Below are 17754 nucleotides of genomic sequence, written 5' to 3'. Positions count from 1 at the left end.
ATTGTTTTAGAGGCTGTCCTGGAACTCACTCTGTAGACCAGGCTGGCCTCGAACTCACAACAATCCACCTGCCTCTGTCTCCCAAATACTGGGATTAAGAGCATGCGCCACCACTGCCCGGAAGTTATTCTTTAATAATGAATATGAGAACATAAGCTTTCTCAGCAGCGACAGTGATGGAGCATTGGAAATCCTCAGGATATACATGTTAGTAGTCACTCTGCTTCAGTATTCTGTTTAGGAAAAAACTAAGCCCAAAGAGATGAAGTATACACCCAATGGCTCACTAGCTGCTGACAAAACTGGAATTCAAGCCAGGTCCACTTCAAAGCTTGGCATATCTGTGACATGTAGTATCCTTCACAGGTGTTTCCATCTTCTTCAAGCCACAAGCAGAAAAGCATACACCAAAAAAGAGCTATCAGTTCACCAATAGTCACTCTACCATATTTCCCTAATTGTATTTTAAACTCCATGTAAAAGGTGAATGTGTGCTATTTCTTCAAAATCAATAAAAACTATCATCTTATCAAAATAAATTTGAAACATTTCTGTTTGTTATTTACCCTTTCATTCTATTTTTCTAATTTGAATATTATATTACTTCATCTGAATTACATTACTTACATTTTTACTTACTATTATTACTATTACTTACATTATAGGACACCTTGGCGTTACTGAGAGTCAGAATTTGCCTCTGATTCAACCTTTCCATTTGAGTGTACAATTTGGCTATTCAGGATGAATAATGATGAAAAAATAAGTCAATCAATTGCAGGGTGGATGATCGTTAAAATCTACTTACATCATTTGTCTTTAAATCTTTCCACATGGTTTGACATGCAATAGTGCATAAAAATAAATGCTGAAGGAAAAGGAAAAAACAAGGACATCTCTGACATTTCGTTAGGAATTAGTATCAGATAACTCTTATATTTTTGGTTGTGAGCCTAGCCTTTAATGGCTGAGCCATCTCTCCAGCCCCAGATAACTCCTAAATAGTCTTCAAACACTGGGTTTGGGATTTTCACTGTAGTCAATTGTGCTAAGGCCAGATAATTTCTGAGCAATTAGTGGAGATTGTGGATGAGAATAAAATCACATTGCCAAAGAAGGTACAAAAATTTAGAATGAAAGCTATGAACCAGCATAACCTTTATTTGAACACAGCAGGTACGAGGTACTTAGAGACAACTGTCACCTCTGATTCTCATATGACATCTTACTCAAAAATATAAATTCCCAGGAAAATCCTCATTGTCTCCCTGGAGCTTCCATTCATGGTGTTCTTTTGACTACAGTTATTCAGTTTGAAAAACAACAGGATTGTCACTAAGAGGTTCATATACGGGAAATAACTATGCGCTTTGACTTGATGACACTGCAAAGCTTCTCATTAATTCTGAAAAAGGAGATTCATTAAAATCATCCAAAATTCCTGGGAGTCCTTTGTGTTTGAATGACAGCATGTTTTCTAGCTAGGATTCTACATATGGATCTTTCAACATCTCATTACATGACTTAGTTTCAGAGTCATAAAATATATGTCTTGTTTACAAGTCTTCTTCTATGATACACAGAGGGCCACTGGCTTTCTTTTCAGTTTGCAGAGTCACATATGTTAGGAATCCCTATTCTCTCAGGTCTTTCAACTTACTATCAAGTCTGAAAGGAGATAGCATGTTCATGAATACTATAGCTCATAAGTTCCATATTAAATAATTTTAGGAACCCAAGATGTATGATAATATCTTTTCATTTTAATTCCTATTCCTAAGATTACTGAGGGGGTAAAATAGTCAAGAGAAAGCCAACTTTTCCCAAATTTGGTTTGGCAGTAAATTCAATAAATATCCTTCCAAATCATTTTATGTTGTATTTCCTGTCACCATTTTAGATGTATAACAAGCTTTTAGAATCTTGGGTACTTACCTAAATCTTTACTTTGCTTCTTGTAGTTCAATCATGTTTAATAGGCCTTGGGTCCATTAAATATAATTGTAGCCATACAGCCTCTGATTAACAGTAAGTGGAAAAGAATGGATGCCACAAACATTAATATCCACAAAGCCTGGCTTAGACTGGCTTTTTACCGGAAGACTGTGTCCAGCTCTGGGCTCAAAATGAAGAGAAATTGAGGAGAATTTGGAAAACTTCACTAAAGCCCTGAGTGATTCTGGGAAATGGATATTTGATGTAGAAAATAACAGTAAATAATTGTTTTATGTGTCTAAATAGGTGAAAAAACAACTTTAATTGAAGAGAATAAGTGAAGATTCCTTGTCAGAGAATTTATATTCAACTTTGGCATAAGAAACTATTTTTTTGTCTCTAAAATTATTAGACTTGGACCTGAAATCCAGATATAATTATGTGTTTTCCCCTGAGGTGCGTAAAGTGGAGCCAGTCTCAGGGAGCTGAGATGATTTACATCCTTCTTTAACAATGCTGGACAAGACTGGAAGCATTTTCTGAACAGTTTTCTCTTTCTAACTCTTGAGTTCTAAGTCTGTGGATTAATCAGTTTTCTGTTGCTGTGAGGAGACACTCACTTTCCTCGATGGCTTTACGGTGACCACCCAGCCCTCTTATTTTGTTCCTCTAGTAGAGGAAGGCATCCCAGTAAGGACTTGTCTCCTGACAGTTGGACATTACCCTTGTATCCCCGCTTCCTTCCAGGAGTGCCTACTTCCACTAATGGTCAAAAATCAAGTATGCTGTGCCTTTGGAGGACATTTAACATCCAGACCATAACATTCTCATGGCCAAATACACAGGCTTATGTCTGTTTAAAGACAGACGATGTTCAATAAAATCCATGTACGAGATGGAATAAATTACAAAAGGCAGCTGTTATTTATTGCTGCATTAAGATGATGTATGTGTGAGTCCAGATAAAGCTGTAAAGACCACACCAGTTGACCACAGATTACAAAGAGTAAAAGCTAACTGCATTTACTATAAGAGCAATAATGATACTCTAAGATACAACTTCAGAGAAACTGATAAGTTCAAATAGAAGAGGAGCTGAACATACAGAAAGAGAAGCAGTTTCTTCAAAAGTGACTCAAGTTACAGGCCTGAGAAGACAGGGAGAAGGTGACATTTGTCTTTGATTATTACCCAAACCCAGACCTCATGCTTCTGGTATCTTGTTACTGTCACCTGACTGTTCAGAGATATTTCTGAACGCAAGTACTTTGATTCTTCCTTTTCTGCAATAAGACACAACATTTGCTGTTAACTTTTCTTATTCCTATAAGTTTGAGTTAAATTATTTGCTGATCAACGTCAAAGGGTAATATAACTTTAATAGTTGTGTTCCTGCTTCATAGAACTTCTGCTGGGGGTAATTTGTTTGCTTATTTATTAGTGAAGAATTGAGAGTATAGTTTCTTGCCATGGTAACTGAAATTTGGTGTCTACCTTTTCTGTGTGTTTAGAACATCACATGCAAAGTAGTAAACAAATGAAACAACTGGACTAATATGTTAAAATATCATCCGGTTCTACTCTTCCATTCTGATGTATGTCAGTACAAAGAAGGTATATATATATATATACTTAAATCTAAAATTAAGCTATTCTTTTAAATACTCTTTCATAATTTACTATTTGTGCTAATACATAAAATAGCAAATAATCATAGTAACAGGAAACTACGCCTATTATTTAATCATGATTGCCAGTCACTAACATTACTTTGAAAACAGTTTTGTCAGCTAAACACTGAACTGAACCCCTGGAATCCAGTGACAGAGAGGGAGAACTGGTGAGCCAAGGGGTCAAGAAGGTGCTGGTAAAACCCACAGAGATATCGGACCTGACAATGGGGAGCTCTTGGACCCCAGACTGGTGGCTGAGAAGCCAGCATGGGACTGATCCAGACCCCCTGAATGAGGTGTCAGTGAGGAGGCCTCGGCAATCTCTGGGCTCTTGGGGACTGATCCAGACTCCATGAATGTAGTGTCAGAAATATCTGGGGCCTTGGGTAGTAGATCGGTGTTGACCATGGCATACGAATGAACTTTGGGAGCCCATTCCATATGGAGGGAACATCTCTCAGCCTGGACAAATGGGGGAGGGCCTAGGCCCTGCCCCAGATGAAGTGACAGACTCTGGAGATCCCCCATGGAGGGCCTCATCCTCCTTGGGGAATGATGTGGGGATTGGGGGGGGTTGGAGGGAGCTGGTAGAGGGGTAAGGGAGGAGGGGTGGGAGAGGGAGCTGGGATCGACATGTGAAGCAAGCATATTTCTAATTTAAATAAAAAATATATTGAGAAAAAGTATAATTAAATAAATTGAACAGTCTTTTGGTTTTGCTAAAAAAAGAAAATAGTTTTGTTCTAGTATTAAAGGCAACTTTTTGTACTGTAAACAAAGTAACCTAGGTTGTCCAGGTACATCTTATAAGTTCAGGACAGCTGGAACTCGAAGCAATCCTATCTTAACCTCCTAAGAGCTAGGATTATCACTCCCAGATAAAACAAGTCATGGATTATCTATCTATAATGAAGAATGTAACTTTCTTTGCTTTATTTATTTGCCATGTGTATGAACAACAATAGCAACAAAAAACCCACTGTGATCTGCTGGGTTACAAATTAATGACCTTTCCTCTTATATTTCCAGGAGATGCCATTAAATGTAAGATGAAAATCACTGCACTCAGTAAGTAAGCTTACTGTTTATGTATTACAGATCATAGCTCTTTATCAAGACTAATAATGCAGTTTTACTTTTTACAGGAAATGGAAACTAAGACCTCGATAAATTGATGCAAGCATTCAAAATGACTCTCAAATGGGCAGTGCTGAAAATTGATCTGGTTCCTTGTCAATTGCATCATTCAGAGATGACATCAGCAGCAAGGCTGCAGTAAATGTTGGGCATGTGGCCCTTCCCATCCATAAATAATATCACACACTGCAAAATTATAATCATCTCTAGGCCTGCAACTTGAACCTTGAAACCTAATTAAGGAACTTTTTACCAACTTCATCAATAAGGTCTGGATCAGATTCCATAAAAACACACAGCAATAAATGCTGATAAAACATGTTGTACGTTGTTATTACCAGTGTGTCATCCTAGCAGAAAGGTTGGCTACTGATTGATTGAGACAGCTCTTATGATATTTATTTCTGATTTTGTTTATGACCCCTTTTAGCTAACTGGAACCCTAAGCTGGAACTTATCGTCAATGTCACACTGTTTGCTCTTCTTTAGACAGTTCTGCTCCATCTCATCAATAGGAAAGACATCATGTCTGCTTACCTGGGGGATTATGCTCATTGAGAATCACAAGGGATGCTGGTGTAGGTCTTCTTTTCCTTATCTGTGAACAGCAAAGGCACAGATGATGTCAGGGTGAGAATCAGACACTGCCCTTCAATGATTCTACAGCTTGAAAAGCTTCCCACCCTCCTCTTTCCCCAACGCACATGAACAAACTTCTAGAAGGAACATAGTGTATGCTCACTGTATATTTTAAAGCACTAGAAGCTAGCCAGAACTGCCAGGTATTAGTAACACCTTCTTTGACCACAAAGTTACATTTTCAAAGGATTAATAATAATAATTGTATCATCAACCTATGAAAGTGAAAGTAATCTGCTGTAAAGTACAAAGATGACCTTCTTATTTAAGCGACTATGGTAAAACTCCATGACATTGGCAATGATATCATGGTCCCTCACTCTTATCTAAATGAGGCAAAAGGGACTCAGAAGCCTCAGATTTCTACTACGTACTATAATTAATTTGGCAATGAAAGTTTTAGATTTCAATTAGTATGACTAAATTTTTACTTTCTAATATTCAGACCAAATCAGCAGGTCAACCAAAAATCAAGATCTTAGAAGAGTGTGTATTTTAGTTCCTTCAGGCAATCTTAATCAGACTTAGTGCATTAGAAAGAATAAAAGGGAGAGAACATGAAAGCGAGAGGGCATATTTGTGGGTGTCAACAAATGGGAGGGAGAGCTGTGGTAGATATGATTAGGATATATTATGTATGTGTGGGAAATTGTGTATAAATAAGTAAAAGTTACTCAAAATTGTAGAAGAAAAAAGAGAGAATATATACTTAATTGAAATTAAGATATGGTGGATTCAGCCCCTTGTTATAGGAATTACAGGACCATGTTATGACTAGACTCTCATGCTTCAGACAGCCTTTAGTCATCCAGTATATCAATTCACAGTTAATTCCAAGAACACTTGTCAATAGGATAAGGGATAAAGTGTACAAATGATGTTATTCAAGACAGAAACAATGCTCAGTTCAGTAAACAGATCTGGTCAAGGTTATATTCATCTGGTCCAAATCTGGGTGGATCTACTGTCAATGCATAATATAAAGTAAGACTCCCAGCATCAATACTTATTTTAAGGCTTCTTACCAACTATTTGGAACAGGATTCAGGAGTCTTTTGGGTTTTAAGTAATTAATGAGTTAGATTGGAGTTTCCATAATTTTCTTTGATATTCGCAAAATACTCCATATTTGTTTTTATGCCACAGAACATCTTTTAAGTGGGTCCATTGTACCCAGAGTCTAAGCAAATATGGATATGATACAGTTATAAACCAATAGCCAACATAGAAAAGAATACTAGGAAAAGTACATCATTTTTCATGTCCATTGCTCATATGTAGTCTGGGGTATGCAATAAAAACATAAAAATATGACACCTATAATAGTAAATTAGTCCAAGATTTATTACTTTAATTTTTACATTTCTTTTTATTTATAAATAACAAAATAAAAAGCTGATAATTTTTTGGTAATGTTTTCAAAGTTTCTCTAACTGTTGAAACTGTCATTTTAAGAAGCTAAGGCCAGCATATATTGCTTCAGATCAGAATGCCTACTACACTGATATTAATTTTATATAAATGAAGTGCTACTAAAATCTTAGTTAATTGTTTCCCAATGCAATTTCTCATCCTGAAAGACACAGATTTAGGCAAATTCAGAAAGCAGAGAATCTTTCACCTAGTAAGAACAGAATAATTGCCCTTATTGCCCAATATCCAGGAATTGCTCCCCATCCACTCCCCCTTACCTGCTCTGCTGCCTCTGGAGCAATCTGACTCTGGAATAAAGGCACAGCAAATTGTATCTTTTTGGGGCTGTTGGGCTCCATGTTAATGATGAGAACAAGACAGAGCCGTGAAGCACTCGAAAGGACAAACCCCAAGTGGTATCCGGAGTGTTCCTGAGGCACACTTCACCAAGCCACACACACACTGCTTTGTAATAAATCTCTGTAATCCCAGCCCGAGCAAGACGTCCAGGTTTGAACAACTCCCTTCTTCAGTATCCAGTGATGCCTGGCTGGTCTTATCCCCCACCAACCTTTTGGATCCTCTCAACACAATTGGGAAAGGAAGAATAAGCTAATTGTGTCCCTGCTCACTAATACACATGCCAAGCTTTCACTCAGCAGCTAATTGAAATTGCAATGCTAGCCTTGAAGGGCCTGCTGCCCTGGGATTTAAAAGAAAGGCTCTATCCACTGTACATTACTAACCGGCTGCTCAAAAGTGCAGCGTAAGCTCCCTCTTAGCATTACAGGGATGGGTCATTCATTATTGATGGACATAAAGCAGGAAATTTTCAGAGCTGAGGGCAGGGCCTGGGTATAACATCATGTCATTTCTTTGTAGCAGTTTCCAAATCAGACATCTTTGCTATTTCACACCACATCGATGAATGGCTATCAACAGTAAACCACGACCAATAATATCAGCTATATCTGTGCTTCAAGATCTGATTATGTTAGCACTGTGCCAGTGCTGAGAAGATCTTAGTTCAAGTTCCACCGTTAATTAGCTCTGTGGCCTCAAGCAAATCACAGCATATGTCTAGGCCCCCACCCTTTCAATAAAAAAATGGAGAAGTTAGATTAGATGACCTTTAAGCTCCTGTTCTCTTCTCATATTCCATAATTATAGCCCATGGTTTTAATTTGAGTAGAAAGTATTGAACAGATAAATTTAGCAAACAGCTTGGAAGTCGCTGCTATTTCAATGGCCTTTATTTTGTTCCTGATGAAGCCAGTTGCAGCCTCTGACTTGGAAGAATTCAGAAATGAGTGGAAAACATTAGTGGAAACCCAGTGATGTCTGACACTATGGCTTTTGTCATTTAGGGGGTTTTATGCAATAAAACCTTATATAATTTACATTTGTTAAGAGAGTTTCTTTTCTGAATCTGGTAAACAAGGAAAACTGTAACTACCTAGTCTTCAACTCCCACAGAGATCAGAGAAGGAAATAATATTAACTGAGTAAACAGGATATGTGAGCAAAGACTATCTCTGGTTAAATTATTAAAAAGGGTCATTAAACCGAGGAGATGGCTCATCAGCAAAGTCCTTTCAGAGAAAACCTGAGGACCGGAGTTCAGATCCCTATTGCCCATGTAAATGTCTCGTGAGCATGGTGTAGGCCTATACTTTCAGCGTGTGAAATGCAAAGATGAGCATCCCTGTGTGGCAATAGTACCTAAAGAAACTTCCTGGACCTTTTAAGATTGTCATTCTTCATCAGTGCAGCCAGCTTCTTCTGTGTTCTTGTCAGGACTCAGCCCATGTAGCCTTGCTTTTAGGAAAATGTAGATTTGTGTCTACCCAAATAGGGGCTGTCAGGGCACAGCAAAAGGGGTGAAACCATCTCTCCTGTCAACATAGAGTACTCATCATACCTCCATGTAGCACAATAACTACCTGCCTCTCTCTCAATTATTTAACATGTTGAAAACCTATTCACACAGCAATTCAACATGCTTATTGCCAGACTTTTTGCTATAAAATTAGAGGAGCGGCTGTGCTAGAAGGTCTCATTTGAAATCCCTTTAAAGCTAAATTGTTGGGCCTGGAGACATGACTAAGCAGGTATAAGAGCTTAGAAGTAGGTTTATAGCACCAATATGGTGGCTGATAGTAATCTGTGACTCTAGTTCCAGAGGATCCAATGCCCTCTTCTAGCCTCTGAGACTTCTGTAAGTATGTGGTGCACAGATACACATGCAGAAAAAAAAACACCCATAGGAATAAAATAAAAATAAATAAACAAACCAGAGCCTCTGATTTTATGAAATGGTTAGGTATACATTTATTTTTATTAGAGATAATAATAACAATAGTAAAGTTACCCTTGTATGGTAGGTACTTTATCCACTTAGTATTCTAAGTGCTATGCCTCTATTAATACTGATGATGGTTGCTTTCAGTTTGCCCTATTGCTATCTATTCCTCTCATTTCAAATGAGAACACTGTGAAGCAAAGAGTTTAAGTGATTTGCTCATGTTCTTCCAGCTAATGAATGGCAGATACATTTCAATCCCAGGTGCTCAATTTTTATCACAAAGCTGTAGCTATTCTAATGCAAAGGCCTTTGGAACAGTTGGTGAAAGACACCAGAACCTCTATAACCACCTTGTATTCTAATACATAGACTCCAAGGCATGTGAACCTAAGATTAAAGTGGCATGACTGCGTGATATTGATCATCATGAAGATCATCTACAGAGTTGGGCATTGTGCTATAAGCTGACTCAGAGAGGAATTTTATTCTTTCTCTTTTAAAATAGAGACAGATTCTATGAATAGAGATGTGACATATCTAATATAATAATTAAAAAACCTACAGTGTCTTTTCAAAGTAAGCTTTACTGTGAGTATAGATGACAAACAGAAAGTAAACATGGGTCTTAGTCTTTTTACTCCATGCTACTATCCTACCTGCTTTCCACAGATTCTTAAGATACTCATACTCACGCTGGTCCTTCTGTGCCCTCTCTTCTTGTCCCGGGAAGACTCCATTGTTTGCCTACTTTACTTGTACCAAAGTAGGCTAATCCTCCAATTCTACCTACTCAGAAAGGGATCGTCAGAATCATAAAAAGAAAAGGAATCACTCAGTTTACCTTCTCTCCTAGCTTCTAATTGTGTGCATTTTATGTCCAACTTATATTGCTATATGATTTTCCCCTCATATTATAAATCCTAAATTTAAGCAGAAACACTGTCAAGATTTTGGTTTCCTCATTACATAAGATCAGTTGGGCTCCATCTACCTTGTAGGTAAATACAAAATATTTCAATAAAATGAATTCTCCGAAAGACTTTAGTCCATATTTTAAGTACTATGTTTTATAATTTTTATATTTAATGAGCACTTAAATATGTTTAAAATTTCATGGCTTTTCAAAGGGAGAGCACCAACCATAATTTATCCTTTGTTACTGCCTTCTAGCCATGCCTATTAACATTGATGTACTGTCATATATATAGTTGACCCAGAAGCTGTTATTATTTCTACCCAGACTGCTCTCCAAATACCGCAAATACATAGTTACTACAGGCAGTAAGTGCTTTATTTATGGAAGGAAAGAAAGGGAAGAAATTTGAGAGACAAGAAAAAAGAATGGAAGAGACAGAGAGGGGAGAAGAAAAAAATCCCTTTTCCAATCTTTAAAATTGTTCCTTATTATTTCTTTTTGCATAATTTCCCCTGTTCTTGGGAATTTCTCATATGTATATAATGAAAGATGATCATATACACCTCTCTGCTTCTCTCCAACTTCCTCCATAACCTCGTGCCACATTTCCTCCCCAAATTCATGTCTTTGTCTTCCTTATATGTGCAATATACTTCATCAAACCATCAAAGGGGAAATTATATTGTCTTTTAGGTTCTTATTTTTTAGGTAAATGATTTATTTTGGCTCACAGTTTCAAAGGGTTTTTTTTAAACCATCATGGCCAGAAAGACAAAAACACAATTTAGTTTATGATGGCTGCAGGTGCTTGTGGCCGAACTTTTCACATCACGGTGAACCTGGAAATGGATAGGAATAATATACCCACAGGAGTCCCAGTGGTATAATTTCTTTTTCTGAGTCTCATCTCTGAAGATTCCAGAACCTCTCAAGATAACACCATCACCTAGAGACAAAATATTCAAAACAAGAGTGTGATGGTTTAGAGAATATTTCATATACAAATGATAACATTCTACTGCTATTCCCACTTGTTTGTGGACAACTTCTAACATGAAATACATTTATCCTAACTCAAAGAGTCACAACATCTTACCATTTCAACAGTGTTGAAATTCCAGTGTTTCCTGGCCCGGCTTCCGGACAACTGCTATCTTTCTTAGGCTCAGCATACAGAGGCATAGCTCTTTTAAGAGGCATCTGAGCACTTGAACAGCCAGCACTGGGTACAAACACCTGCCACAGGCAGATACAAATCCCCACCAACCCCCCCCCCCAAAAAAAGAAAAGAAAATTCCAGTGTTCAAACTCTCTTTTGAGACTCAAGGTAAATACTTTACTGTAATCTCCTATAAAGTAAATGAAAGTTTCACATTTTAAATATAAGATCATACAATATATATACATATATATATATATATATATATATATATTCTTGTTCCACAAGGGAGAAATGGAAGAACACAAATGAAGGCTGGAAGCAAAGTAAGATCAAAGTTCTACAATGCAAACATTAAATTTAGTAGCTTTATGTCCAGTATTTGGGGAACATGGTGATATCCATCTTAACTCCAAAAAAAATTGTGGCATCCTCACTCCATTGTTCTTACTATTTCCAGACAAAATGACGTCTCTCTCTTGAGATGTCTCCATTTACTGCTAGGACTTTCTTTGGCAGATTATTATTCCTGGTGTCTCTAACATCCTGGTGGTTCCTTTTGAAATTTGGATTTCACCTTTATGGCTTTATGTTTTACCTTCATCAGGAGATTGCTGTGGCAAGTATTTCTGTACTCTGTGAATATGTGTTGTTCTCATTAGTTGATAAATAAAGCTGCTTTGGCCTATGGCAAGGCAGGATAGAGCCAGATGGAAAACCAAGCAGAGATAGAGAATTAGAAGCATGCAGTCTGAGAGACACTAAAGGATGCAAGACATGTAGAAAATGAGGTAAAGCCACAACTACATGGCAATATGTAGATTAATAAAAATGGGTTAATTGAAGATGTAAGAGCTAGTTAGTAATAAGCCTGAGCCATCAGTCAAACATTTATAAGTAATATTATGCCTTTGAGTGGTTATTTGGGAACTGGTAGCCAGGAGAGAAACCTCCAGGTACCGGAGAGCCCCACAGGAAATCCAGCTCTACTATGCATAACCTCGACTCACAGGCTTTTCTCTGGAGTCTCAGTGCTAGACTTTATGACTCTTGCATTTCACATGCCTGTAAAATGGGTGCCATGTGGACAATGCAAAATTTTGCAACCATGTTGCAGAAGCTTCTGAATATACCTGTGTGGTTAAACCTGTGCAATTCCTCCTTAAGTAGATCTAGGGGTAGTTTCCTCAAAGGACAGTCTTTTAAATGACCGTGAAGCTTTACTTACTATGTGGAATCTGTGATGAGTGACAACTTCTCAATTCCATATCTTTGGGTTTTGTTTGTTTGTTTGTTTTAATTGTTCCAATGTAAACCCTTGATTTCTTTTTAACAGTAGCAATCTCTATAACAACTATACCCGTTTTGTCCTCAGCTTTGAACCCATTTGTGCTTTATTTCTGTTTAAGTGGCACATGTTCAGCATCTTTCTAATCTACTTTTACTCCAGATTCCCACTGGCCAAAAACAGTCAGCAATCATAATTCCACTGTCTTAAAGTTATGCTATCTTAATTTTTTGACAAATTAATCAGTCTATTCCTTTATAGTTCTGCCCCAGTCACATTTTAGGACATGGGCAGAAAATATGCAAATTATTTGCCAAACTATAGCATGAATGTTCTCTAATATCTAATCCCAGAGAGTTTTGCAGCCATTTGAACCATCATCAGTCTATCCTTCACTGCCTACATTTTGGCAAGAACTGTTTTCTTTTGAACTCCATCAGAATCAGCCATTCAACTCTGCTTACAGCCTTCTCAGGTTTCTCTAGCTTACAAATCCAAACTCATTCAGATTTCTCCCACAAGTCAGTTCCAAATTCCTAAGGACAACATGACTTGGTTTGATCACAGCAGTGTCCTTACATCTACAACACCAATATTTTGTTTCAGTTACTTTTGTATTGCTATGATCATAATACCAAATAGAGATAACTTAAAGGAGAAAAGATCCCTTTTCAGCTCATGGTTTTAGGGCTTTCATTCTACCACAGCAAGGAAAGCATGACAGAGAAGCTCAGTTCATGGCATTGGGAGCATGATGCAGAGGCCAGTCTCATCATGGCAGAACAGGAAGCTTGTGGTTTCCTTCTAAGTAGCCATTCTTGTATACCTTTAGTGTTTTGGTACTTTTTCCAAGCTCTGATAGAAAGTTCAGCATATTCTTTCTTCCTTTTTATTTACATAATTATATAGTTTACATAATTAAAACTGAACTGAAGACAGAGGAATCAAAGCAGGTGGGAGATGAAGTGCTTCCATTCATTTTTTTAAATTTATTATTTTCTCATGCATTACATCCCACCTCAGTTTCCCTTCCCTTCATACCTCCAGCTCCCCTACTCCCTCCCTTCTCCCCAAGATCCACTCCTCTCCTCCTCCTCCTCCTCATCCTCCTCATACTCCTCCTCCTTCTCCTCCTCTGTTTCCCTTCAGAAAAGAGCAGGCCTCCCAGAGTTACTGTCTGAACACAGCATAACAAAAGACTAGGCATATACCTTCATTCCAAGGCTGGGTGAGGCAACACAGTAGGAGGAAAAGGATCTCAAGAGCAAGCAAAACAGTCACAGACACTCTTGCTCCCACTGTTAGGACAGTCAAACTATAACATATGCAGAAGACCTAGGTTTGTCCTTCAGTTTCTGTAAGCACTCATGAGACCTGCTTAGCTGATTCTGTGGGCTGTGTTTTCATGGTGTCCTCAAACCCCCTGGCTCTTACAATCTTTTTTTTTTTGCCCTCATCTTTGGGGTTCCACAAGCTCTGCCTAATGTTTGGCTGTGAGTTTCTGCATCTTCTCCTATCAGGTGCTGGATGTAGCCTCTCTAATGACAATTGGACTATATACCAACCTATGAATATTGCAGAATAGTATTAGGAATCATTTAATTGACTATTTTTTTAATCTGTCATGTTTAGTCCTATCCTATGTCTCCTTCACCCTTTTGGAACTTCAATTCTTCTACACAGAAGATAGTAACCCCAATAAAGTCTGACTTCAACGGCCACCCTCCTCAAGTTATTCTGAGTCTCATCTTCCTAGATATCCTTCAGTAGACAAAACATCATAGGAAAAGTTAATAGGTAGCAGTTAATCCCCCAGGTAATACACTATTTCCACACCTGTCCTTCAAAAAATTCCCTCAAATCCCCTTACATCCTTTATGACACACAAGACTTTTGACTCATCGTTTGTCAAAGCATTTAAAGTCAGCTGCCTATTACATAGTACAATAGATGTCTGACACACTATGACAGTCATCAAAATTTTGAGTGGCTTTTAAGCCCTTTCATTAATTTTTTCAGGTATCAGGAAAAGCATTTCTGGATCTATCCTCAGATAAGTCTATTTTAAATGTTTTGAGAAGACAGGAAAACACTGTGCTCCTAATAAGATTAAAATTTTTTAAGTACATATGACTTTTATATGTGTGTGTATGTGTACAAAGTTGCTTGTATTTTTATACTTTTTATTTTTGAAATTATAATATAATTACATCATTTTCTCCCTTAAATTTTCTCCTCCATCCATGTTTATCTTCTTGCTCTCTCTCTCAAAATTCCTGGCCTCTTTTCTTTAATTGTTTTCTCACATACATATTCTTAAACACATAAATAAACCCTGATACATTCATGTGATGCTTCAGATGAGTTCTTCACATTGCATATAATTTTAGTTTTTAGAGAAATTGTTTTTTGATTAGACCATCTCTGTAGAAGACAAACAATTGTTTCTGTGCTTTCACTGGCATAAAAAAGTCTACTTTGACAATAAAATGGTAACTGTTTTTTATCTTTATAAATCAGCAAATTGTTAACTTTCGATTGATATGAACATCTATTACTTTGTCAATTGTAACTTTTTATTTTTTAAACTATAATCTCATAATTTTTCCCTTCCCTTTCCTCCTTCCAACCACTCTTACGCAGTCCCCTTTCCAATTCATGGCTTTTCTTCAATTTGTATATTCCTAAATATGACTTGCTTGGCCCATATGTTGCCATATTTCCTTTTAAATTATCATTATATTCTTCTATCTCGTTCATTTACCTCCACATCTGCTTTGTGCAGTGTATATCCTCTTACTTGTATTTAAACAAATGAATCCTTTTATGGTCACAAAACCAAACCAAAATCAAGACACTGGAACAACTACAGGTTTGGTGCTGGGAGGGAGATAATGAAAGGTGGAAACAGATTACTATCTAGAATGCTTTGTAAACATGCATGGAATTGTTAAAGAACTAACTTCACTAATAAATAGGAACATTGCCAGCAATAAATACATATCATTTGATCCAATAAAAAGAGTTTTCAAGTACATTTAACATTTTTTTAAATAAATGTTGAATGATTAAAACCTGGTTGAAACATTTGACTTCATGCTGCAATTTAGCAGTCTCTGGCTCTGAATAAACACTTAAAAAGAACTGTGCTTATGTGTCTGTGTTTCCATGTGCCAGAAAAGTCTACTCACATTCACAAGTGAGCTTCAGTAATAGGATGCTAAGAAGTAGAATCAATTACTGATTGGGATGAGTCATTTCTGGCAAAAGCAAATGTCTTCTTCATAAGGACATGAAACCTGTATTGGATATCTGAGGGTGTTTGCTTGTTTCTCATCCGGTTGGTTTGTCATGACCCTGGTCTGGCCAATAAGTCAAAATTCCTTTCTGATCACATTTACTTCCCAGCAACCTGTTATCAGGATCCCTAAGGACATCTCACAATGTCTGCTTCATGATCTTCTAAAATATCCATTGCTTTCTATGATGTTTCCAAGCACCTAGTTTTAAAATATGTAAGTTAACATATGACTCACTGTGTTCTTATGTAATAAATTCATGAGGATCTTGGAAGCAAAGACAGCTTCTCAGTGTAGAAAGAGGATGAAATTTCTGACAGGTTAGAATGTGCTGAGCCTTATTTTCCAGGGATGAGTCATGAAGTGAAAGCGATGATGGGTGTAGGTACTTAAGAAACTATGATAAGGAAATCAACTGACATTCTACCCTGGCACTTTGTAGAAAATGAAAATAAAATTGTATTTTCTAGGTCATGTTCCCCTCATCCTCTACTGAACTTTATTTTGAATAACCCAAGGCCTATCACAATTCTGTAGTATTTAGACAATGGTTTGGAGGATCTTGTCATCCTCTCATGCAGTTCACAGTGCACCTCTGCTTTTGGGCTGGGTTTAGATGCTCCTTCTTCAAAACTGCCATCTCAGAATTCTCAGAGTGGTTTGTTGAATTGTCTTCGAAGCTTTGCCCATAAATGTTTTTGTTTTGTTTTGTTTTTCCCAATTGAAAAGTAACTTAGGGGTAGGAGCAATAGCTTAGTCAGAAAATCACTTGCCTCGCCAGTGTAAGAGCCTGAGTCTGGATGTACAGAACCTACAGAAAAAGCTGGGCCCAGTGCTGCACACTTGAGATCCCAGTGTTGGTGAGCTGAGAGGTAGATGGTAGATCCCTAGAACTCAAGGGCAGAGCTAGTCTAGCAGATTTGGCAAAGTTCCAGGCCAGTGAGAGACCAAATCTCAAACCAAAGAAAGAATAAGGTCCAAGGTAATCATTCTCTTACTTCTTCAAGCGTATGCATGTGCACACATATACTCACATACAAATGTGCACCCCACACATGAACATACAGACATGAAAGTAATTATGCTAACAATGAAACTGATGGATATTCATTGATGTTTACATTCATCTCCAAGTAAGCAAGATGCTTAGCATGTCCATGTCCTGATATTACTCACTCATTGATCAAGGCAAAGCCACCTCTTACTACATGCCTACTATTGTTTCAATAGGGTTCTTCTTTGTTTTGATTGTATTCTGTCAACTAAAATGCACCCTTTAGTAAGCTTTTTAGAATATTTCATAGCTATTAAACTTTCTAAGTCGTTGTGTATCTAAGATGACTTTTCACCCCTCTACGTGAGTTAGCTTGATTGAATAAAATATTGTAAGTTCCAAAATTTTCTTTCAAGACATTAATAATTCTCTACTGTTAGATAGCATCCAGGGCTACTGATTTTATTTCAGAGAAAGCTATCATCAAAGGTCTGATCTTTTTCTATTGGGAAACATTCAGTAAAATTTCCCTTATCATTCTCAAATTATATTAGGGTGTGTATAGATGTGGGTGGCAGTTTTCAATTCCTGCCTCTCAAGAACTTTGAATTTTCCCAAAATTTTAGGTGACTCATTTTATCCTGAATTTTTTTCAGTAACCTTGTGGTTTGAGATTGTTATTTATATTTGTAACTGGCATCCTCATCAAGAGATATCTTAAAATAGATTTAATCAAATCAAATTAAGTCCTCTTTTAATTAGTGGATATAAACTTTGAATATGGAGACTGTCTTTGGCTACTTTGTGGAAGGATCAAGTTGAAGAACTTTATTTAGAGTCTGAGTCCCAGGCTCTGCTGATTGTTGTATGTTGCATGTTAAACCAACCCATTTCAAAGCTATCCAGGCTTTTCCTGAAAACATAGAACCAGTGGTTCCCCTTGCTGTTCCAAGACAGCTCAGGCTCTGTATCCCATTTCTCCAGACCCTGCCCACA

General features: G+C 37.3%; 1 protein-coding gene and 1 long non-coding RNA gene across 4 annotated transcripts in view; one reads left to right on the top strand and one right to left on the bottom strand.

Moving 5' to 3' along the window:
- Positions 1 to 7481, bottom strand: part of Ppp1r1c (protein phosphatase 1 regulatory inhibitor subunit 1C) — a 112802-nt gene extending 105321 nt beyond the window's left edge. Inside the window, exons 1-2 of one of the 3 annotated variants that reach the window (XM_040745689.1) lie at positions 7076 to 7481; positions 5283 to 5343 (exon numbers count right to left, since the gene is read on the bottom strand). In XM_040745689.1, the coding sequence (XP_040601623.1) occupies positions 5283 to 5343; positions 7076 to 7156 (142 nt within the window). In that variant the 5' untranslated portion in view covers positions 7157 to 7481. The remainder of the gene's footprint in view (positions 1 to 5282; positions 5344 to 7075) is intronic. The other 2 variants (XM_040745690.1, XM_005064620.4) reach the window with 2 other exon arrangements.
- On the top strand, positions 4554 to 5064 carry LOC121140409. Its single transcript, XR_005877238.1, has 2 exons — positions 4554 to 4676; positions 4754 to 5064. It is a non-coding gene; the product is annotated as an uncharacterized LOC121140409 (long non-coding RNA).
- Positions 7482 to 17754: the final 10273 nt, after the last annotated feature.

This window comes from Mesocricetus auratus, unplaced genomic scaffold (assembly GCF_017639785.1).
Source record: "Mesocricetus auratus isolate SY011 unplaced genomic scaffold, BCM_Maur_2.0 Super-Scaffold_100004, whole genome shotgun sequence".
NCBI classification, from domain to species: domain Eukaryota; kingdom Metazoa; phylum Chordata; class Mammalia; order Rodentia; family Cricetidae; genus Mesocricetus; species Mesocricetus auratus.
This window is presented reverse-complemented; position numbering and strand designations above follow the sequence as displayed.